The following is a 24410-nucleotide window of genomic DNA, read 5'->3' on the forward strand; positions in this document are numbered from 1 at the left end:
CTAATTAAAATGCACAAGCATGTAATCCTAATATTAAGCATGCAAAATAAATTACATCTAATTGTGACCCTGCGTTCGTAATGAATGAGTTATACTTGGGGAGGTAATTTTTGGTCTCCAAAATTAACGTCTACACTACGCCACCTACTGATGTAAACAGTTCTGCACCACAAAACACAAACTACAGGAGAGAGTAGACAAAGTAGACAAAGAACTGACAAAAATCAGAAAAACATGAAATGACTGATTTCATTTACTTGTAGAGGCAACAAAAACAGTATTACAGCACATCCTGTGGTATAAAAAAAAATCCTTTAAGACATTTAGATTATTATCATATAAATAGCTCTGCTGCTGTAAACCTGACCTTTTACTCAAGAGAAAACTGCACTCCCACCTACATCCAGCCCCGCAGATTCCATCTTCAGAACATGGGTTTTGCATCATACGTTTACATAAAACTAGGTGTTTTGATATACACTATGAGAGAGTATAACACCTCCTTTGTCTTTAAATGTTGGATTTAAATAGACTGTATGTTGATAATACAGTGCAGGATGTTGCAGACGTGGTTTAGTGTAGCTGTAAAAGTACATTAAAGCTTGCATATGTTTCATTATTTCTGGGGATGAGTAGCTGTTGTTTCATGGCATATTGAAAACCTCTTCAAAACATCTTCAATACAGTGTGACAAATTTTGACAGTTTGGATGTGTCAAGTTTTTTTGTTTGGTTGGGGTTTTTTTTTGCCTGTCCCGTTTGGCTCTTTTGCCATCAGAATTATTGTCTAAAGGCGAAGAAAGATGCCCAACGGATTTACTTTACCAAATGGACCATCCCAGCCTTGCCGTAATGGTCTATTTGATTCACCTTTTATTGTTTATTTTATTTTATTTTCACTTGCTAAATACGGGACAGATTTGACTGGGGAAAAGAAAGGGGAGAAAGAAAGAGGGAAAGAAAAACAGCGGGGAAGAGGAACGGGGATAAAGGGCAAAAAACAAAACAAACAAAACAAGCAGACAAAAAATACATATATCAATCACCTGGATCACCTGTTGAGAAAGAAAAAAGAGAAAACAAGCAGAAGAAAAAAAGAGCAACATAATAAACAACATCACGATGATATATGGGAATATAACAGTAAATACTAAATATTAAACATTATTGTGCAGCACGTAAGATCGACAGCGCACAGTGTGCTTTGAGGTAGGAGCCAAAAAGGGTGTAGTTTGTGGGTGTGATCACCCGTGTGTACACCTGTGAGCATGGACGCGCTTGTTTTAAAAGGTTCCTTCATGTAATGATCTGCTAGAGGGTGTGGGGGGGCCACAGCCCCGTCCTCCAGGGCATGAAGCAGGTATGGAGGAGATCAAAACTCCAGACATCCAGAGGCCCCAGAACACAAGAGACCAAGGAAGACCAACAGAGGGGCAGCCGCGCCACTGTCCCAGAAAGAGCTGAGGAGAGTCCCAGATGAGGGCTCACTCAGCAGCCGCGGAGCAGAAGCCAGGGGGAGTTGCAGTGACGTGCCCGTGAGCTCCGCCGGCAGCCAGCTGTGCCAGAGTGACCGAGCCCCAGGCCGAGAGGCCGAGGGCACCCCACCCCCGAAGTGGCCCGAGCGAGCCCCAGGCTCCAGGCCCCGAAAGCAGCCACCAAGGAGTGAGCCGGTGTGTACCTGGACGCCCATCCCCGGACACAAAGAACCACCAACGCACCGATGTCTGAGGGGTCTGCCACTGGCAGGGGAAGTGGTGGGGGGAGATAGGCCTCCAAACCTTGGAGGGCCTGAGATGTCCCCAGAGAGGTGGCGTCTGATACCCAACCTGACATATAGACACAGACATACAGGCACACACAGACATACAAACATCCATTCCCATGGATATGTCAAGTTGACTAGTAGGACAGTGAAACGTTACTGCCATGTAAGGATGTCAGTAGAGTTCATTAACTGGATGACTGGAAGATGGGAACATACTGTACCATCAGTAGCACTTATGAATCTGTAGTTGTTTCTGTTCTCTGGATATGATCCATCAAGTCTGTGTTTAAATACACAGTTGCCACCCTGGACATTGTGTTGAGTAATTCACTGGCTACTAGGAGATGATTAACAGCATCTTTGATCAGGACCAGGGAGCGCAGCAGAAATCCAAACAACCTCTACACTTTAAAGGGCTAAAGAACTGTCCATTTTAATTCCACTGTTTCCTGGGATTTTGCTAGATATATGCAGGTGGGGACAAAAAAAGAGGCCTTTTTCTTGAAGTCAGGCCTTATGACAAACTAACATTTTTAAAATTCCACATTAGCTGGCTTTGTGTTGGCTTGACATGACTAAATCCAGATTATAGATGTCGTGGCCTTCTAAATCGTTCCATGGTGTGCCCAGAAATCATGTCGTTTCTAAGACAGCTGTGCTGTAGTTATTTGTAACCAAAATTAAATCCTTCTAGCACATAATTAGATTTTTCTTCCAAGTTACCTACTGTCAGAGTAAGGAAAAATACCATAACAACCAGTAGAAACTACTACTTGAAGTGGTTTTCATTTAAAATTAAATTGATGGGGTCAGATTTAAAAAAAAAAAAAATCACAATCAATGTCACATATCATTATGAATTCACATAAACCATTTCCAAAAGAGGCCTGAACACCATATTAAATGTAGATAAAAAATAATCATCTCCTCTCACAGACAATGTAAAAAAAATGAAGTTGAAGTTATTTATTTTTTATTTTATTTATTTTTCATTTATAGTATTATTTGATTAGTTTATTAGTATTATTAGTTGCCATGGCAACTAATAATACTAATAATACTTAATTTATATAGGATTCCAGCTACTTAACGGTTCTTTGTTTTATTTTTCCTTTCATAGTCCATCAATTTAAAACCTGAGCTGTGCCACTGTAAAGGTGCTGAAAGTGCTTTGATATTATCTTGCTAAAATAAGCAATCTTTCCTGAAAAGGATGGGATCATATGGAGGGCAACCTATGGTGCAATTCAAGTATGAATATATGAACAATGAAAAGAAATCCTTACAGTCTAGCATTAGTGGTGCCTTCACAAATGTGAAAGTTGCCTATGCCATGTGCACTATTGCACTCACATATCCACACAGATGGCTTTTGAAATATGAACTGATAAAAAGAAAAATTGAATAAAATCAACTGCCTTGTCGTACAAGATGGCATGAAGGAGTAGCAGCTAACATTATCACTGTTATCGTTCATCCACAGTATCATACTCCAGGAGAAAGTGATCTGGGAGGGATTTGGGTAGTGCATTTCTGTGTTGATTTTGCGTTCTCTGCTTGCTTGTTTGCTTTGCCTTGGTCAAAATGTTTCTGCATTTACTTTTAATTGGTTATTCTAATTCGGCCGTGGTAGCATCACCATGGCAGTTGAGAAAATGTAGTTGATTAGACTTCCATAAAGGTAGCACTTTAACCTGGGTCTCTGTAAATAACTTTTGGGTATTCATGCTCACTGACACACACCTTGCGAGTACCACGTGTTTGTGCAGGAAAATCTTAGTGGATCTGTAGTTTCTAAAATACTCAGACCAGTCCGCCTGGCATTAACAGCCATGCCATGTACAAAGTCATTTAAATGAAATTTTGTCATCATGTGATGTTCCATTTGAATTTGTTCCTGAGCCGGTGTAGTGGTCTTTGTTATTAAAAGTGTGATTTAATGCAGTCCCACTTTAGTGTTCTAAAGTCACAGCCATTCAGTATGGATGTATGATTTTTTTGTACAGACTGATCCTGACTCTTTCCGTCTTCATTATTATTTATGTACAAGGCAAAATCCCAGGGTTCTTTTGTTTCACATCAAAAATTGTCAGTAAGTTATGGACCAATTTGTCCAATCTGCTAACATATGAAAGAATTCCTCCAAAATCAACACTACATTTGAGATGTTGCATTAAATTGAAGATGCAGCTTAAGGGATGTGCAAATCAGCGTGTTGCTTTTATTTACATTTCAGAGAGCAACCAAAGGTTTTTGGAAAATGTTTAACAACAGCTTAAGAAAGAAAATCCACTTTAAGTAAAGAGGGAGACAAAGATTCAAAAGACATGATCAGAATTCACGTTTAATGTTTGAATAATGGCTATGTAACAAAAAGGCTTTTTAGACATGCTTTACAGAATGTACAGGAAACAAGGTAAAAAACAAAAAGCAGCATTGGATATTGCCAGAGCAGTTACTGCTAAACTTTGGTATAAAGTCATAAAGGGCATTTCAGAAAACAAAACAAATGCACATTATTTTAGGCTGCGTTGGTGAAAAGTATTGAACACTGAATTGATTTCGGCCTCCCAGATATGTAGCTTCATTAGGATAACTTATCGCAGTGAGTTTTCATTTAAATTTTTGTATCGCTTAAGAGGGGCATGAAATTGACTTTGACCAACGGTCTGGGAACATCGACACACAAATGTGCCACCACCGAAAAAAAGAAATGTGGAAAAAAATAGAAAAAATACAGAGGGGCTGGGAAAGTTGATGCCAATAACAGTTAATGTTATTCAAAGGAATTTATAGGAATGTGCGGGTAGAAGAAAGTGGAAACAAAATACAATTCATGTCTGCACGTACCAGCAAGGAGGTGAAGTTCTTGGAAAATATTAATCAATGCATTTTTGAGAAGTTACTGATGACACATAAATTAGATATTCTGACATTACATGGAAGACACAGCATCAAGCTGCATTACAATGCGCATGGTAGATGAACTTTTTACTTTGTGATTTTTTTCTGTGCCTCGACTCAGTACCTTTGAATACTCCATTTCTCAAACGTGTGTTGGTCAACTATATGCAAAAAAAAAAAAAGTCTAGAAAAATATGAACATCGACATACACTCAGCTGCCAGTTTATTTAGAGCACCTAACTAAAAACTCATGCAGTTAGGATAATCCTTATTCATTAGCCTTGTTCAGTAAAAAAAAAAAAAAAAAAACTTTGGTAAGGCATTTACTCAACTGTATAATCATTATGGAGAAGTCAATTTGACTGTATACAAGCAATGTTTCTATTCACATTGGTATAGAGCACAAACACATTTAACGACACCCAACAAAATGACTGCACAGTTGAATAAGTTGCTAATAAAATTTAAATAAAAACACTTTAAATTCATTAAAATGGTATGCAAACGGCAAAATAACACTATTTGAATGAGTTCATTTTTGCTAGGTTTATCTAATACACTGGCAGCTAAGTGTAATTTTCTAATAATACTGAGTAAATACCACTCAGAAACAATCATAGATGAACAACTTCAAAGTGCAATAATCTAGAAGACTTTAAGAACAACTCATTAGATCAAAACTGATGGGACAGGACATTCTTTTAACGGGGGCATTTTTGCTTGCAAACCTAAAGAATAACAAATAAAAAAAAAAAAGAATAACAATAGCTCTTATTTGGAAAGAGCACAGCTTGCTGAGGCCAGGCAGCTGTTGGGAGTGCCGTCTTTCAATTCTAAGAAAATAACACCCCATTATCAAGAAAAATGTTATCTTGCTACCTGAAGGAACATAAGATTTTGAGGATAGCTGTGGGACAACAGAAACCTAAAACAAATAAGCTTAATGTTTTCAAAGCTACTGCAGCTCATCCATCAAACCTGTCAGCAAATGGATTATTAGAACATTTGAATTTAATAACTAGTATTATGTACACATACATACATACATACATACATGTATAAAATAATACATTACATTCTCATGTTCACAGTCCTAAGTGGAAACCTAGGGTTACATAATATTCATAGAAGGAACAATAGCTTTGAGAGAATAAACTATGATGATAAATCGACTTGTTAAAAAAAAAAAAAAAAAAAAAAAAAGTCATGCACACTGCATAATTACTTTTGCCACCATTAAATTAAGTGCCTGTTAACATAGGAGAAAAGGGAAAACAAATCAGTGCATACTGTATTTAAACAAACAAAAAAAAAGCATGAAAAATATCATGTCACATGATCAAGGCTACTGAGAATGCTTGTTTAAAAGGCCATCCATTAGACAATAACTGAAAGTGGTCGACAGCAAAACTGTGATTGTTTCATGTGCAAAAAAACAAACAAACCAAAACAACAACTGTACCCTTTGTCCTCAAACTGCTCATCATTACGAAGACATAAAATATGGAATTATCAACTGCGTTTGACATAAAGAAAAAAAACTAAGTTTTGATAATATACGATATATCCATATATATTCATAATATACACCATATTGTGATGTCATGTCTCTGGGATTTGCATAAATGGATACCATAGCATAGTTTGAGTCAGTCAGGATGGCTGTGGGAATGTAGGTATGCCTTCAAGGGTCTTTCCAATATTATCCATCAAAAACTGCTGGTCAGGGAACTACCACTGTCCTCTCTTTAACCCCCATTTTTCCCGCTTGAGAGGCAGTATTCTAGCGACTTCTTCTCAAGTCATCTAGGCTGCTCCAACAGGTGTCTGTACCAGGAATAATGAGACAAAACTGCCAGCATGACATCAACTGGCACAGCATATGTTAGTCTCACAGTACCAGGGCCAGACGAGAGCTTGTGAGGACTCGACCGTGTCTCTGTGTTCTCTCATGGCAGCATCTGACATGGCTCTTAAAGCATACATTCATAGTTTTCACTTGGGTGAGAACAAAGGAGAGTGGAGGCTCTGGGAGGAAAGAGGTCTTGCAGAAGTGGAGATGTCAGAAAGGAGGTCACTTTAATCACCTGTCCACATATCTGGCCTGATGTGGCAAGTCTTTCCACACTGGAGCACACTAGTATGTCCTCTTGATTAAAGGGGAATGTAAACATACAAGAGAGCATCTTTGGCAGAATATGAGGAGTCTTTTTGGAGGTAGTGGGTGAAGGGTGAATGTGAGATGGGGGGGTTGCAGCAACAAAGTGTCAGAGGCAGAATGTGGCCAGAATGAAAAACCCTATGTGGGAGCTGGATGCTCCTGAGGGTTAGTCCTATTAGAGGCACTTCTGTGGTCTTGGTTGCATTGACTGGGTGAATAGCCCACTTCTGCTTCACTCTGTTCTACTGCTCCATCAGTTGCAGAGGTCAGAGGAGGCGTCCTATGTACAGTCACTGGGATCTGGGATGCTCCAGGCGGTGGCTTCGAAGATAGATTTCCTGCTTCTCTCCAGAAAGACCTGCTAAGTGAATCTGCAAAGACATTCAACAACAATAGCTGTTTACAACAATAGTGCCATTCAGTGCTATTTGCATTGGCTTGTCTTACCTTAAAGAACTGTTAAGTTCAAGAAGAATTTAAAATCATTCTCCCCCGAAGGAAGTATTTAATCGCTTCTGTTATTTTGTTTTTTTAGAAATCTAGCATCAAGGGTTTTCAAAATATAATTTCAGGTTTTGTGTGATTTTAAATACCAATAACATTATCACGATTTCAACGTCAAGGTTACACCAAATGTGAAAAATCAGTAAAAACTTTATATTGCCCAATTTTTATGAATCGTCTTCAAACATCAAAACAAAATACTGGGCCTTGGTACCTTGGTTGGCTAAGCATTTGACCTCGACCTTCATTGTTAGTACCCAAGGCCCAAGGCTTTTTATTTTCAAATATTATATTCATATTACTAAACCAAAACACTAAATGTGTAGTTAGATGTTGTTATGCTTTCACAAAGTAACTTTTTCCACAATCAGTTTTAGCTTCTAACTTTCAGAATCATGCAGTTTTAATGATGAGATGCCACATTTGCAAACTCAACTCAGGTGTGTTCCAGTATTTTTTTACCTGTTCACTGGAAAATCTCAAATTTATTGAACATGTGAACTGATGTCCGAAATGTTCATTATGTGTAAAAAGATGTCTGCAAAATTCAACCTTGAGCCTACAAATAATATGTTGTTAACACTGAAGAAGGTATTAGATGTCAGAGTGAAAAGTTTCAAAATATTGCCTCAGTGGGAAGGGCTTGGTAGTTTGCAATAAACTTAGGATGTAAACATATTGATTTAAAAAGTAGAACTGAACTTTTTGTTTACAACTCTCACCATAGTGCTCTGGAGGAGTGTGGCTGCTTAGTCTTTTATCATGTGAGGTGAAAAAGACAGAAGAGTCCTGATTGCTAGTGAGGCTATTCAGAGCTGCGTCCTCATGCTGGGCATGCTCACTGAGGTTCTCCTTCAGACCTGGCACAGTCTTGTCCAGTGGATCATCCTCCCCCAGATAAGCATAGGGACAGTATTCCCTCGTGCGAGAGTAGATGTTGGCATTGTCATAGCAGTCAGAGCAAATGACTAGAGGACCTGCACCGCCTGGCAACAAAGAACAAATATTACATAAGCACATGACTGGTGTCATACCAAGATTAAGATTCTTGGTACTTAAGATTCTTCTCAAAACTACTATGGCAATACATTTTATGCAAAACTATTATGAAAGGTGGATTATATGGTTCCACAGTTTGAAAAGAACTCTGAAGTTCTTTTTGTTTTTTTATAGACAAGACCTGGAACAGAATTTTAAATTTTAAAACAGTCTGCATACAAACCAGTACACATTTAAAGATTATGTATATTTAGGTTTAGCTGCATTTCAATATTTTGGTTGGTTGGCTTAGCTGTTGATGGCATTAAAACAATAACTACAGAACACAAATTTGTTAAATCAATTAATTGCTTTAAGAGTCAGTGCAGAAATATAATACCTATAGCCAAGGCCATTGCTGGTGAGGCAGCAAGCCCAAACACTTGTGTTAATGACACTCACCTGGGGGGACTCCAGCTAGTCCCTCACGAGGCTCCCCGGGGTGGAAACTGCTACGGCCAGTAAACAGCGAGCCAACCCTGCAGTGCAGCATGCTGTTCCCTTCAGTTTCCACCTCACTGCCTGTGTCTCCATAACACACACCTGGGAGCAACATGATAATTAGTTACAGTTTTATTTCAGCGGGGAGCTGATCCAAAACATAAATGAAGGAATAGGAACCTAAGAGACACTGGAATTTCCCGAACAACCGAACCCTTAAAAGGTACATTATAAAATGGGAAGTTTCTGTTTTTGTCATCTCAGCACTGACTTGTTTACAAGACTGTGCAGTCTTGTGATCACAATGTTGACATACCCTCAGACTTTAAACTAGACTGCTGACTAATTTTCAACAGACCACTAACATTAAAAGAAATGGTTCATGCCACTTAAAGTTTACATTAAAGCACAAGAAAAATCCTTCATAAATACTGACAGGATACTACTGAAATATCCAGTTTGGTTTGTAGATGCAGAAGGGAACGATTGTTTTCTGTTTCAAACTCAAAGTGCAGGTAACCCACCGTCCGTGCCCTTATGGACATATCCATTAGAGAGGGGAGGCATAAGCTGCTGGTGGCTCCCAGCCTCAGAATTACTGTAACCCTCCTGAGGCTCAGACAAAGTACCCTGAGAGGATAGGTAGCTGGGAATATCTGCTGGCAAATTCATCTCATCTGTAACGGAAACATATTTTCAGTTCTATGTCATGACTTCAAAACAAAGTGTCCACGGAAACATTTCAGTTTACAAACAGCCATCTTTTCTGGATTAAGCTTTCAATAAGGCACATTTATGTTACAGGACAGATGGCTGTGTGTCCACACTACTTACCTGTGTTGGTAATACTGTAGTCCTCACTTTTCCTACGCATGTGATAGATTACAATGACCCAGACCAACGAAGTACCAACCACACAGCACACCACCACAATCACCACGATGCCCACAGTGGTCCAGGCATCCTGGTCATACACTGTGCCTGTATCGCAATTTGGTGATGGCGAGACGCTCAGGTATATGTGGCCACGCTCTGTACCCAAAGTATTAGACATGATGCAGGTGTATTTCCCAGCATCAGCTGGACCAGCATCAACAATGATAAGAAGTTGATTGGCTGCAGCAAAGAAGTGGCGCTCTGTTAGGACCAAAGGCCCATCATCTTTGGTCCAGTTGAGACGAGGAGCAGGGCTGCCTCCAGCTATACACTGAAGCACAGCAGTTTCACCCCGGGCCACTGTTCTGTCTTCCAGTGGCCGCATGAAGGACGGGGTTTCTGCAGAGGAAAAGGGGAAAAAAGAAGAAGAGAGGATGAACTCATTTTTGATTTAATCAGAATCAGAATACTTTATTGATCCCTGGGGGAAATTATTTTTTGTTACAGTGCTCCATTATAAACCAACATTAAGACAAGACAGACAATACACTAACTAAGAATAGTACAATATATACATATATATACATACATACATAAGTCACTCATAAATAAATAGCTGAAAAAGAAACCTGTGTAGTTGTAGCAGCAAACAGTGTGTTAAGTGGATGCGTTGTACAGGGAGATGGCCACAGGCAGGAAAGATTTCCTGTGTCGTTCAGTGGTGCTTTTTGGTAATCTCAGTCTCTCACTGAACTTAAGTCATCCGTGGCCAGTTCAGATGGATGTGTGCTATTTTTTAAACAATTTTTCTCCAGCACTAATATTTAATGATTGATCACAAACTCCGCCAATTGGACAGTCAGTCAGTCATTATATACTCCTGCAAGTAGCTCAAGTCACATTTTGCAAGTACATTAATTAAGAAATATAATACTATATTTGATTTCGGATATGCGCCAGGCAGTCTCCTTTAAATATTCCATATGGTCGTGTTATAACAAGGCCATGTGGAATTTTTGCTTTTACGTCATCATTAGTTAAAACTGCCAGGGCGGCAACACATAAACAAGAGCTTGTAATGAGCAACAGACATAAATGAGCGGCCAATTGGAGTAGTGAAATGACCCCAGTAGATTAAATAATAAAAAAAAAAAAAACCTCAGTTAATCAGATGGCTGACTCACCCAGAACAGTCAGCGTAGCATTTGCCGACAGGCTGCCAGCAGCATTCTGAGCGGTACAGCTATACACTCCCATGTCTTCTGTTTTCACTTTAGCAATGAAAAAGACGTCATCGTCAGGCATCACATGCATCCTGCGCTCTCGGGCAGCAGGGAAGTCAGTGCCTCCATCTTTCTGCCAAGCAATCTGTGGTGATGGATGGCCTTCAGCAGCACACTCCAGCCTGGCTGTAGTCCCGGTCCGGATTGTCAGATCCATGGGGGTCTTAAGAAAGGAAGGCATCTCTGAAAGACAAAAAATAGAAAGTCAAGGGTGGAATACAATGGTACAGACAGAAACAAATACTGATATATACCATATATGTATGAAAACGAGATAAAACCTTAGGGTACCTCTCTCTTATTTAATTTTTTCCCCAGTTACTGTACTGTCAAATGGGTAGCAATACTACTTAACAAATAAACTATATACAAGTCTCAACTTCATGCAGATATATTGCAGTGAATTGGCAAAACCAGCAACCCAAAGCCTAAACAGGGTAAGTGAACAAGACGCAAAAACCTCCAAAAAAACAAACAAACAAACCAAAAAAGAACGGGCAATCACTGATCACGTTCATTTAAAGAGATAACACATCCTCACCATTGACAGTAAGCTTGGCCCTGTTGGAGTAATTGGAACCAAAGTGATTGGAGACCACACACTGGTAACGCCCCTCATCGGTGAAGTTCACATTGAGGAGGTGAAGCACAGTGGTATAGATCAGCTCTCCCTCTTGGTACCGGGCATAATTTTCCACTTCTGCATCATACAGCACCTCCCCATCCTTCCGCCAGGCTGTGGTCATTGGTGAATCACTGCTGCTGGACGCAATGCAGCTCAGAGTCACATTGTTTCCCCGCAGTGCAACAGACGTCTCTGGGTGAGCTGTGATCTGAGGCTTGGGGAAATCATCTGTGTAGGCACATGTGTTTGGGAAAATAAAAACAAAAGAAATAAAAGAAACATTTTTCTAACTGAAATATATATATATACGATTTTAAGCTCCACCAGAATGCAACACAGTATCAAAAAACAAATACAGCTTTTCAAAAAATGACAAGTTAAAAAACAAAACAACTTTTCACGTATTTTGGATCTTTTTAAGTGAAATAATCCGCTGGACACTCAAAACATCCAAAATAAATAATAATTTTAGTCTTTTCTTCCATATACCAATAAACATTGTTTTATATGTTTTGTGCTTATTCAACAGAATCTATAATGGCAGGCTGGGAATAATTAAAACAAGAAAAAAAGACTGACCACAAACAAACTCTTCCGGGCTGATGGACAGGACATTGCGACCGAGCAGATTCACAGGATGGGCACAGATAGCAGTGACAGACTGCTGGAACTGGCTGTCTGTCAACCAAGGACCCAGCCACTGCATGTGACAGTCACACAGCAGGTTGCTTGTGTTCAGGACACTGAGAATAGAGGAGTAATTTGGGAAACATGAGATGACTCATAGTAATATAAGACGGAATGATTCTACTAATGAAGTATGAGATTGAACCACTGGAAATAAAGGGAAAATTAATCTGGGATTTCAGGGATTCATCTGAACTCACTCTTCAGAGAGTTAATAGAATTTATTCTTTTAGAAAAGAAACCTCCACATACTAACTTGAAAAGAAGATTTAATCTTAAATAATTTAAAGTGAGCCATTTACAGATATCTAAATAAAGCTTATATAGCTTCCAAATAAAGCTATATTCCTGTGAAACACACAGGGAATTGTTATTGGTGAACATCTAAATCTGTTTATAAAGCCTTTTAGTCAACCTGTCAGCTGGACCATGGCAAAAGGATCTAAATTGTGGCATGAAATTGGATTCAAGGCTATAAAAAGCCTCCAGAACTGCGCTCTATTTTTTTTGTACAAAAATACATTTTAATTAGAGGAATGCTGCCATCTTCTTCTAGTCAAGTTATCAAACCAAGCCACTTTATCCGCTTGCAAAGCAGATACTGTTAAATTCTATTAAGGTACCAGACTAATTACTAACAAGAGGATATGAGTACTGTCAGTTTGACAGCAGCTGGGGCATTTAGCCAGCCACTGCTTGAGAGACACTCCTAAGATGGGTTGATCAAAAGCTCAAAACAGTGAGAGACTTTGCATTTCCACCCCCTTTCCTCGCACACAGGAGACAGCTGTCCCAACTAAGTAAAGGCTGCTGCAACTCAAAAACTAAATCAGAAGTCTTTGCTTGGCCAACTGCGAATAAAAAAAAAAAGAAAAAAGTATAAACCCAGTATCTTGATGCATTCTCAATCATCCAGGAAAGTAAATCTTCAAAAGTTGATTCTGTTCATCTGGACGTATGTGTCAGGAGTATCGGAGCAGTTGAGACGCATTTTTTCTAAACACCGGGTCTCTGTGGCTTTTAAACCCCAAAAAAAGCTGCAGTCAGCTGAGACTGACGAAGTCACTTGGATGAGTGACGAAACGTTTCTCCCACAAAACACTACGTCCGGATGAACGGAATCAACTTTTGGAGATATAAACCCAGTAAATATATTTAGCCTTAAATTTCACCAACCAAATAAATAAATAAAGATTTTAAATGGGGCAACAAAATTAAAATTGCTATGGTGGATCAACAATGACTCCCTGTTTAAAAGCTTCAGTGACGCCAATTTAAAATGTAAATCACTGCCCCTGCAGTGTTTCTTAATCATTGTAATTCCTTTTTAATGAGGTCAATAACAATAAATCAGTCTAACAAACATTAACACAGGAAAATACCAGCTAATACATGTGCATGAGAGCTGTAGGATATTTCTGTGTTTGGTTTTGTTTTACTTACAACACTTTCAGCTTCATATGAGACATCGCCTCTGGGTGTATCGACATGATACCATTCTTGCTGAGGTCCCTAAAGATGGGACACAAACATGGATTAAACACACCAGTTTGATCAAATTGACATTTTTGTCAGAAGTGTAAAGCAACAACAGGACAATAAACCTTTCTGCTATGTTTAAACATTTAATAATAGATATCAAAATGACAGCATGGCTAAAAAGTATTAGATAAGGGCTTTACTCACAAGTGCTCGAGCTCCTCCAGGCCTTCAAACGCTTTCTTTGTGATGGATTTGATTTTGTTCTGTTGTAGGATTCTGGAAAAAATAAAGATACTTCACACGAGGCCAAGTGAACAGTTCAAACTAGCCTGCTCCTAGGCCATCCTTTATTACAAATACAAGTCACTGCTCCAGCAGCTTTTGTGAAGGCTGCTATAATATCTGAAACAAATTACACTGCAAATTGAAATAAATTGGAGAACTAAATAAATCAAATGTGTTAAAAACAGATATGTAGTATATTAAACATTACAATATAATTTAACCTTTCTGAAAATTTGTGCAGCCATTTGTTTGATGCACTGTAAAGTATCTTAACATAAACCAGCTCTATTTCTCTAAATACAAAAACATTTTACAAACTTGCATACTATATATAAAAATACAATTTTTAAAATTCATATCATGCCCTCACAGAGTGTTTAGCTTCTTCATGCCATCAAATACACCAATGGAGTCTTCAATGGCCCAGGAGATTTCATTATTACGGATATCTCTGAAAAGCAAAGAGACTCATATTAGATATTAAACATAGTACACACAGGCTGAACATCTAAAGGCTTCTCCTGCAAAGAACAAAGAGCACACATTACCACCACTGGGGTTGCCAGCAGCAGTGACTCTTCGTTAGAAGACTAACAATCTGAGACACCATACTTCCACACTATGTCACAGCTTGCTGCTCCTGCCGCTGTGATGAGGGGAAATAATTGGCTCTGTTTAGCACCGAGACAGTTTATGGGTCCACTGCAAGTCCAGGGAGGCCTTGTGTTTACAGGATGGGTCATGGGCTCTTTTGTTTCTCTTTCCTCATGCCTGGCTACCTCTGAAAGAAGTTCTGCACTCACCAGTTCCCCTCTCCCATGAAAGATCCCGAGATGGTCAAAATCCCAAATGCAACCCCTTTGTCATTGTAGTTCACTGGCTTAAAGAGAGCTCTGCGCAGCAAATAATGAGTTCGTAACTTTCTCACAGATAAACTGTGGATGAAGAAGATATACTCGATTAATTGGGCTGATATTTTGCTAATCAGAATTTTAATAGCTTTGGTTTTAAACCTAAAATACTGCCCTTACTTTAAAACAAACAAGCAAACAAACAAACAAACCCGAAAAACTCTCATTAACATGTCCTAGCTCGAGATCAGCAGCAACAACAACAACCGTGTTAGACTGTGTCAAATAATCCACTTGTAAAGCAAGTTATGGTCACATAAAGCCACATTCTTTACATGAGGTAGCATTAAAGCACTTTAACGGCAGTCAAAACAGTGGTGCTATCCAGGAATTCCAGTACAGTAACCTTGCCCAGCCCTTACATTAAAGTGGTGAAGATGAAATTGCCTGACTCAATACCAGAACATCATGATACAACAACAGATGAGACCAAAGAGAATCTCCCTGCTGCTAACCATCTTCATACCAAAATCTTTCCTGCTACCTTTTTCTCCAGTCACTTTACTGTCCAACCCCAAAAGATACCCTTTGAAAAGCTGCAGTTTAGGATTAGAGCTAACCCCAACCCTATTAATACATACACTATATGTACTTATTTATCTTCTCCCAATTACATTAGTCCCCCTCAATACCCCATCAGCCCCGTGCGCAGCTCTTTTTCTCCCGTTTTTTGGTGGAAGGGCCTAAAATGGCCCTTTTGATATTGAAGGTTGCCAACATGTGGTCTAGATCAACCAACAAGTGCTTCTGACAGTGAAGCCTCTCCAACATGAATGTTGAGAGGCTACTGACAAAAACATTGTAAACCTGAAACTTTTACTATCTGGGTGGAGATGCACACACCTCACGTAGATTTTTCACATTTTAACTAATTAAAAAAAGAAGAAGAAAAAAAAAAAAAAGAATCACAATTGTGTGTAAGTAAATTTCAGGACAAAGAACACAACGCTGGAAAAACATAAATCTATGGAAAACACACACAGAGTGGTTTAATCTAAATCTAAATGTGCACCATTGACAACAAAAGATTTGCATGGCACTACAATAAGATGGGGACTTGAAATAGTGGTACTTTCTACAGTTTTCTCTGAACTACTTGGAAAGAATTCAAGAACAAAAAACTAAAACTACAAATGTAGAAAGAAACAAGTGCAGACCTACTTTTGCAAGAAGCCTTCAATGAGAATGCAGAGCCAACAGGACTTGAGTTAATTCATTTACAGAGATTCATTAAACTTCTAACCACAAATAATAAACACATACTGCAGACAGATTCAGGCATTGCACTTACAGGGTGCGCAGACTTGACAGGCCACTGAACACTCCCTCTCCCAAATGGCTGATAGAGTTTTCTCCCAGGTTCAGGCTCTCCAGGAAATCTAAACCTTTAAAAGCTGTCTCCTCAAGTCTAGTCAGATGATTGCCAGACAAGTCTCTGTTCAAAGAAACCACAAATATGACAAACATTAACTAAAAACAATTTCCCTATGTTCTGTATGGTAATATTAGTCCACATTTAAGGATGAAATGAGATGTTTTCACAAAAACACCATATATGGTGCATTAGGTAGAAGCTAGACCTCATTGAACCAGCCCAGACAAACACACTGCAGCAAGATAACAGTAACTGCTCCAAGTACTCTTAGCTACATTGGGATTGTAGCAACGAAGCAAACAGACTCACAGTTCCTCAAGCTTTTGGCAAAACTCCCAGGCGTCTGGTCCAATGATGCCAACAGCATTCTGGCTGACCCGCAGGATACGCAGCATGCGCAAGCCATACAGCCAACCTTTGTTAACCTCTGTTAGGTTGTTGTGCTCTAGCTCCCTGGGGGGGGCGACATTATTGACAAAAATAACTGTATTAAATCAATTTATTGTTTTAACATATCTGCAGGGGGAACCATAGGTGAGAACATTTTATGGAAGATTTTTTTCAGCAAGATTTTTTCATAGGTGCTGCACATTTTTTGCTAAATATATTGCCAAAGTCCAAAAGATTGCACTCACAATTCTTCAATGTTGTTCAGTCCAAAAAAGGCTCCATCCATGAGCTTAGTGATGCCATTCCTCTGCATCTTCAGTGATTTCAAGGAGTCCATCCCCTTGAATGTAAGGCTGTCAACAATTTTGATCTTGTTCCGCTTCAGTTCACTACAAACACAAAGAATCCATTTTCTTTAACCAAGTGTTTTTATACATAAACAAACTCACACAACAGAGCTTCTCGAATAGGAACATTTGGATCCATAGGTTTTTGGAATTTTGCCTCTGTACAACACCACATTGCTCGATTTTAAATCCAGTGGTTTTAAAAATTATACAAATCAAGATGTGATCAAGACTTGCAGGCTTTTAATTACAAAGGTTTTAGAAATGTTTTGCATTAACTGTTTAAGATTTATGGCCATTTTTATACATAGTGTGGCTTTTTCAGAGGCTTAGAAATAATTGGACAAACTAACATAATTTTACATAAGGATTGTTTTTACTGCTTTGTTGAAAACAATTTGCAGACAAAGACTGCCTGAAATCTGAAATGCACAAACACCACCAAATGCTGTGTTTCGAACTTTAAGATGTTCTGCCAAATGTTTGCTGCAGCTGCATTCAGTTGCTACTTGTGTCTGGGTCTTTCTAAATTAGGTTTTGTGTTCAGTAACTAAAAGGTATGCTCTGTTAGTTTCAGAACAGGTGACTGACATGATGCATTCACATCCATAAAGGCATCTATTAACTGTAGGCATTAGCAATGAAACACCTATCCCCTCAAGATTGCTCTTTACTACGCTAGATGTTGTGAAAGAGTTTTATGTAACCAAGGGAAGAACTGTGTAATCACTCACTTTTGTGGTCGTCCAAGCCTTTAGGTCTTTTGGAGCTGAATGGTTCATTCCTTCATTTAAAGAATGTACCAGATTGTAGATTTGGCCACGCATAAAATTTTGGCTCTTTTTCTCAAATTGGTTTATTGTGGTTTTTCCACCCCCCCGTACTTGCATCAATATCTCTTTGGACTTCATATTTAGATTTTCTGGGAAAAGCAGCCAAATGCAAGTTACACTCTTGGAAACAATTCTATCTTTCTATCAGCTTAATTTGTCATTAAATAATGAGGAAGAAGGCCAAACCTGCCCATGGAACTGTCAGGCAACGGTCCAATTATTTTTTATCCTCTGTAAATAGGGCACGATGTGTGTTAAAGCTTCAATTCTGTCTTAATTGTTTAACTTGAAAATCCACGGTTGTGTACAGAAGCAATCTTTTTTTTTTTTAAGTTTTAATGTCCAATAACTTACAAACCTAACTGTAAAACTGCGTAAAACTGAGTAAAATAAGAGCATCTGTGATATAAATTAAAATTCACCAATTGAGTGATAATGTTACAGCATTTTATTATACTTACAGGAACTGAAGTTGTGGAAGTTTGAAGACTTTGGATGGAAGCACAGTCAATCTGTTCCTGTTCAGCCTCAGCACCAACAGGGAGCTGGAGATGTTTTCAAAGCAGCCAGGCTCCAGGACGCTGATCTTGTTGTTGCTTAAATTACTATGAGATAAAAAAAAAAAGAAAAAAAGAAAAAACATTACTGCCAAATTTAGCAGAAGGAATATTTTTTCCTTTGTAGTTACGCATACTGTGTGAAGTAAATATTTACAAAAATGGTTGCTTTGCAATAAAATGCTTTCTAGGTCAAATTGAACAAAACAAGGTGTTTTCAGTACTCTGGTAAGAGCATGTGACGCTTTGCTCTAATGTGTTTCCTGCAATCCTCTGAATATCTTCTTACTGTTGTATTACACAGAATGTTTCCAATTGCAAACTTATTCACTGTCATACAAGCAAGTCAATGTATAGTTAAACCATATTTTAACACTGCATGTCTCACACACTGTCCAAGTACTGATAATAAAGATGACTTTGACTTACAGATATTTCAGCTGCATAGATGGAAAGGATCCAACTTTGAGCTCAGAGATGGAATTGGATGTAAGGTCCAGTGTCTCCAGGGAAACATATGGTTGTAGCTGAAGCATTGACAGCTCAGTGATCCGATTGTGGACTCTGAAATATATCAAATATAAAAAGGTATTCGTTTTAATGATGTCAATGCTTACTAAAGCATTCTTAGTCTAATTAAAATATTATTAACATGGTGAAAGAATTGGGGGGAAAATAACAAAAGACTGACTCTGGTGGTGTCTTCCACTGTTTTTGTATAAATATGTTTTAATCTAACATCAAACAAAGCATAAAAATTCAGCCAACATTAAATACTGTACAAATATTTTTTTACAAAGTGTTTAAATGTGCAGAAGAATTCAAGGAATATTTTAATAATTAGTTTGAGTGCTGATAGAAAAGACCAAAAAAACATAATTGAAAACAAACCCTGAAGAGGATTTTGTACTTACAAAGAAAGTCCTGTGATGTTTGAGGAGACATCGCCAAGATAGGGAAAAACAGTCAACTCATTGTGATTCAAAGTACTGAAATCAAATTTAAACAAAAATGAAAAAGTTGCATCAGTCAAATAGCCATACATAACTGAGATTTTAAACAAATTTACTCGAGATCTGATGTCCCTTATAAACTGGGAGCAGAGGTTTATATATCACACTTTTCTTCATGACAAAACAAAAGTTACAAACAACGAGTATATTTCCAAAAATAATCTTACCTATCCTTAAAATACTCAAAGGTGTTGGTTAAGTGGTTAAAATGTATTCAAATTGGTTGTATCTCTATATTACTACCCAATCTTTTATTGAGCAACCAATCAGTGCAGCGGTTCAGTAAAGGACTAGCTCTGCTAACTTCAGTTATGTTCATCCAGATGTGTACTTACACTTGGGTTATCCCATCTGGGACTTCCACTGGAGCCATCGACAGCCTTCTTCTGTTGCAGTCCAGAATATGAACCTCATCCTCTGTTTTATAACACGAGCAAGGAGCAGGACAAGTCTCACTGGCCCAGGCACCCAAACTTAGCAGCATGAAGATAAAGGCCGAAGGAATGGGCCAGCCTTCCGCCATTTTAAATGCCTTCCCACTGAGAGTTAGCTACGTGGCTAGCTAGAACTGGCACGTTAACTTAACACTTATAAAACCACAGAGTTGTTTTTGTAGTTTACGACCATTCAAGCAAGCACATATTTAAGATTTATATCGTCACGATTCCAGGTGGAATCGTAAAATGCAGTTTTTTCCAACTTAAGCGGGGCATCCCAGCAGAGATTTCTGCTCTTCTTTCAGTGGCTGGAATTCCTTCCGCTCCAGCCAGGACACCCTCCCGGAGAGGTTAGCTAGCTCACCGCTGAACTGAGTTGGTCCCACAAACACGCCACTTTTCACCAGAAGAGATCAGTTCAAATCCGTACGATAACCGCTTTTGATTATACTGATCCAAATGAAATGTTACGGGCGTTTAACTCAGACTGTTTACAAAGAATTAAAGAAATTTTGTCCCGTCTTTCCATCCCGAAAGAACAACAAAGCCCCGTGAGTTGATGACACAGGATACCCTAAGCCCGCCCCTCTACAGCATGTTTACAGTTATTATATTGGTCCGTGATTTTGCTTGTCAACCATTTGCGTCGTTTTGATTGGATCGTGTTTTTGTCCGACACTCTGTTTGCAGGAAAAAAGTTTTTAAGAACTATTGAAGTATGAAATAGTATTCCAGATCCTCGCGGTTGTTAGTGGTAAAATCTACTTTTTGATTTAGGAAAAGGTTTTGTTTTGATTGGTCGCATTTTCACAGTTCCAAACACATATGTGTTTCATCATGTTAAACTTATAGATCATGCTATTTCTATCTCTTAATAAAGCTATATATATCTTTATCTTCCTATATATCTATATTACGTATTATATATATATATATATATATATATATATATATATATATATATATAGATAGATATCAATATAAAGAAGGCCTATCTGTGAGTAGAGGGAGTAAGTAGTAGCAATAGCAATATAAAAATACAAATCAGAAAATGAAGTAAAATAAGAATACACAATAAAAGAAATAACAAAGAGTGTGCAGTAAAAAAAAAAGTTAAAAAAAAAAAGAATCTATAATTTCTAAAAGCATTAAACTGATTATTATGATCCTACAATGACTGCTTTACATATTTATACTCCACTACAAAGACAAAAAGCAGCACCAGTGTGATTTGTGAATATATAATCTATCGTTATAATTGATGATATATGAAAGTTGTTTGGTTGCCTAAATGCACTCATTGATATTTTTAATTGTTTATGTATATAAAAAGATTTGGACTGTGTGATCTTAACTTAATACTTTATTTTTAAATAGATTAACTGTGATTTCTAGTGTTATCCATTGTGTTAGAATACTTCCCTCTAGAATAAATAAACACTGAATGGGTGGGGTGGGGGATGTGGTTAGCTCAGAATTTAATGTGAACTTCAGTGCTTTACTTTATGCACACGGTGAGATAAGCATCATACTTGGGCAAATTTGCTAAATGTTTCTGTTGCAATTAACAAATTCATTAAATATAGAATTTGACACTTGACAATTAGAATAGAATAGAATAGAATAGAATACGGTAGAATAAAGTGGGCTTTATCAAAAAATAATACAACAGCCCAGCAATAAAATTTTATATTTGTGAAGAGAATTATTGAGTCTTTAGACAGCTGCCAATTCAACTCATTCAATTTAAATTTTATAAGAATTTTTTCTGTTGAGCTAATTAATGTAGAGAGAGAGAGAGAGCAGGGAGCAAGGGAGGGAGAAAGAGGATGGATGAATGCAGCAAATCGGTAAGGGGGAAGTCAGTGGAAAACAATTTGACTATGATATTTGCATATGACATTGTGATCTGTGGTGAGAGTAGGGAGCAGGCAGAAGAGAGCCGTATGATGCAGGTGGGGGAATGCTCAGGAGAGAAGAGGAATAGAAGTCAGTAAAAGCAAGACAGAATACACATGTGAATGAAAGAGAGAGAGGTTGGAAAATATAGCACTGTCAAAAGATGTGAATGTGAGGCATAGCTGGATGTCGCAGAACTAAAGATGCCAAGATTTTCACTGGAAATGACCAGGAGGGACAGGATTAGAAATGAGTATATCAGATCAATTTATAGACAAAGTTAGAGAAGCACGGTCAAAATGGTTTGGACATGTGCAGAGGAGAGATAGTGGATATATATGGAGCTCCCAGACAGGAGGGAAAGAGGAAGATAATAGAAAAGATTCACAAATGTAGTGAAGGAGGAAACGGTGTAATAGAGGAAGATCCTAAAGTTGCAGTGAGATAGAGGTAGATTATCCACTGTGACAACCGCTAAAGAGAGCAGCTGAAAGAAGAAAAATGATTGATTTGCTTCGAACATGTAACTATAAAATTTTAAAAAGAAGAGAAAAGGTTTAATCTAACCTGCAGGACCAGGAAACCATAACCTGAAACTCCAATTGAATAGCACTTTACCCCACCCCAGCTGACATTTGGCACTGCTGATGTCTTGCCATTACATGTTTTCAGAAGCAGTCTCTAACTTCCAAACATTTTTCCTGTGTGCATGAGTACTCTACAGTGTAGGGACTTCTGTAGCATACTGCTTCACAAGCTGTTTTTGCTCCTAGATATTTACACTTTGCTATGACCACACTGGGCAGACATTTGTCAAACTAACTTAGTGTAAAGATGGCATCCTGTGACTAAGCCACCCTAAAGTCATTGAGCTGTGCAGTGTGACCCCATGTTTTGTCACCAGTGGTTTTTCAAAGGAACATGCATGGATGTATGCATGATATTCATAGATCTGTTTGCAGTTGATGTGGCTCAGTTCAGTTTGATTCAATTAAGTTCAGTTCAAGTTTATTTATATACCACCAAACCACAATAGCAGTCTCCTCAGAATGGAGAAAACCAACCCCAACAATCAGATGATCCCCAATGAGCAAGCACATTTACTGACATACTGAAGTGGCATATAAACATGTAGAGAGAGAAAAGAGGTGAGTAGAAGGTGAAAGCTGAAAATAAGTGTATCGTAGGGTATCACATGAATTCCCAAAAGAGTTTCTAGCAGCATAACTAAGGGATGGTTTAGGGTTACCCGATCTAGTCTTAACCATAATCTTTATCAAATTGAAAGTTTTGAGTCTAATCTTAAAAATAGAGAGGATATCTATCTTTATCCCCCAAATCTAAACTGGGAGATGGTTCCATATGAGAGAGGTCTGATAGCTAAAGGGTCTGCCTCCAAGTCTACTTTTATGTATTTTAAGGAACACAAGTAAGCCTGCAGTCTGAGATTGAAGTGCTCTGTTAGGACAATATGATGCTAATACTGAATGTGAGGAGAGGGATTTTAAATTTAATATGGGAAAATTATGATCTCTCTTACTCATTCTTGTTTGCATTCTAGCTGCAACATTTTTAGTTACCTAGAGGCTATTCAGGGAACTTTGGGGACAACTAATAATAATGGTTTACAAAACTCTGGCCTAGAAGTAATGAATGCATTTATTAGGTTTTCAGTCTCACTTTAAGACAGGATGTTTCAGAGATACTGCACAGATTAAAGAAGGCTGTCCTTAATGTCTGTTTAATGTGCACATTAACATATCCTTATCAAAAATGACTTCAAGATTCCCCACAGTCTTACTGGAGGCCAAGATACTGCTATCCAGATTATCCTGTTAGACATATTTTTAGGGCCAACCATGATAGCCTCAGTTCTGTCTGAGTTTAGCAGATGAAAATTACATCCAGGCCTTTACATCTTTAAGACATGACACTAGTTTAGCTAATTGATTTATGGCTTCATAGACAGATATACCTGGATATCAGGGCATCATCTGTAATAAAAAAGAGTGCAGTAGTTTATATTAATATTGGAAGCATGCATAATGTAAAAATTATTGGCCCCAGCATTGAAGCCAGTGGAACTCCATGACTAACTTTACTTTACATGCACAAACTGGAACTTTTCAGGTAGATACCATTCAAACCATTGGAGTACATTGACTTTAATACTAAGAATGTTTTCAATCTCTGTATTAAAATGTTATGATGAGCAGTATAGAATGAGGTCTAATGGGACAAGCACAGAGCTAGGTCCACTGCCAGTGGCCATAAGCAGGTCATTTATAATCTTAACTAGTGCTGTTTCTATTCTATGATAGAAACGTTATCATCAGGGATGAATAGTACAGTAAAATGTCCTACAGGTAGCTCTACAGAGGGATCTGTTCCTATTCTGTTTCAGTTAAATGACAGTTTATATTCTATGATAGAAATTGACTGTAAATCCTGACTGAAACTCTTCAAATAAACCATTCCACTGTAAATGATCAGTTTGCTCATTGATAACATTGATTTCAAGATTTCTTTTTAATTTTTTAATTTTTAATTTTTAATTTTTTTTGCCTGTCCCGTTTGGCTCTTTTGCCATCAGAATT

General features: G+C 38.1%; 1 protein-coding gene across 1 annotated transcript; it reads right to left on the bottom strand.

Moving 5' to 3' along the window:
• Window positions 1-4092: 4092 nt before the first annotated feature.
• Window positions 4093-20502, bottom strand: lrig2 (leucine-rich repeats and immunoglobulin-like domains 2). Its single transcript, XM_005917910.3, has 18 exons — window positions 19813-20502; window positions 19379-19453; window positions 18894-19028; window positions 18369-18512; window positions 16973-17116; window positions 16647-16790; window positions 16254-16397; window positions 14422-14502; window positions 13971-14042; window positions 13728-13796; window positions 12177-12340; window positions 11514-11825; window positions 10874-11155; window positions 9648-10088; window positions 9338-9490; window positions 8775-8915; window positions 8057-8320; window positions 4093-7201 (listed from the first exon to the last, which is right to left on the bottom strand). The coding sequence occupies exons 1-18, from the start codon at window positions 19998-20000 to the stop codon at window positions 6969-6971; spliced, it is 3186 nt and encodes a 1061-aa protein (XP_005917972.1). The 5' UTR covers window positions 20001-20502; the 3' UTR covers window positions 4093-6968.
• Between the last annotated feature and the right edge of the window lie 3908 nt (window positions 20503-24410).

Source organism: Haplochromis burtoni, unplaced genomic scaffold (assembly GCF_018398535.1).
Source record: "Haplochromis burtoni strain Fernald_Lab_line unplaced genomic scaffold, NCSU_Asbu1 Contig_26, whole genome shotgun sequence".
NCBI lineage: Eukaryota > Metazoa > Chordata > Actinopteri > Cichliformes > Cichlidae > Haplochromis > Haplochromis burtoni.

Bases quoted from the DNA above. Each gene is read 5' to 3' on its own strand.
- lrig2 (XM_005917910.3), bottom strand. From the start codon at position 20,000: ATGGCGGAAGGCTGGCCCATTCCTTCGGCCTTTATCTTCATGCTGCTA. The intron at 16,791-16,972 runs GTGAGTGCAATC...CGCCCCCCCCAG, and splicing joins CTGAACAACATTGAAGAATT to GGAGCTAGAGCACAACAACC. The intron at 10,089-10,873 runs GTGAGTCAGCCA...TTTCCTCTGCAG, and splicing joins TGCTACGCTGACTGTTCTGG to AAACCCCGTCCTTCATGCGG.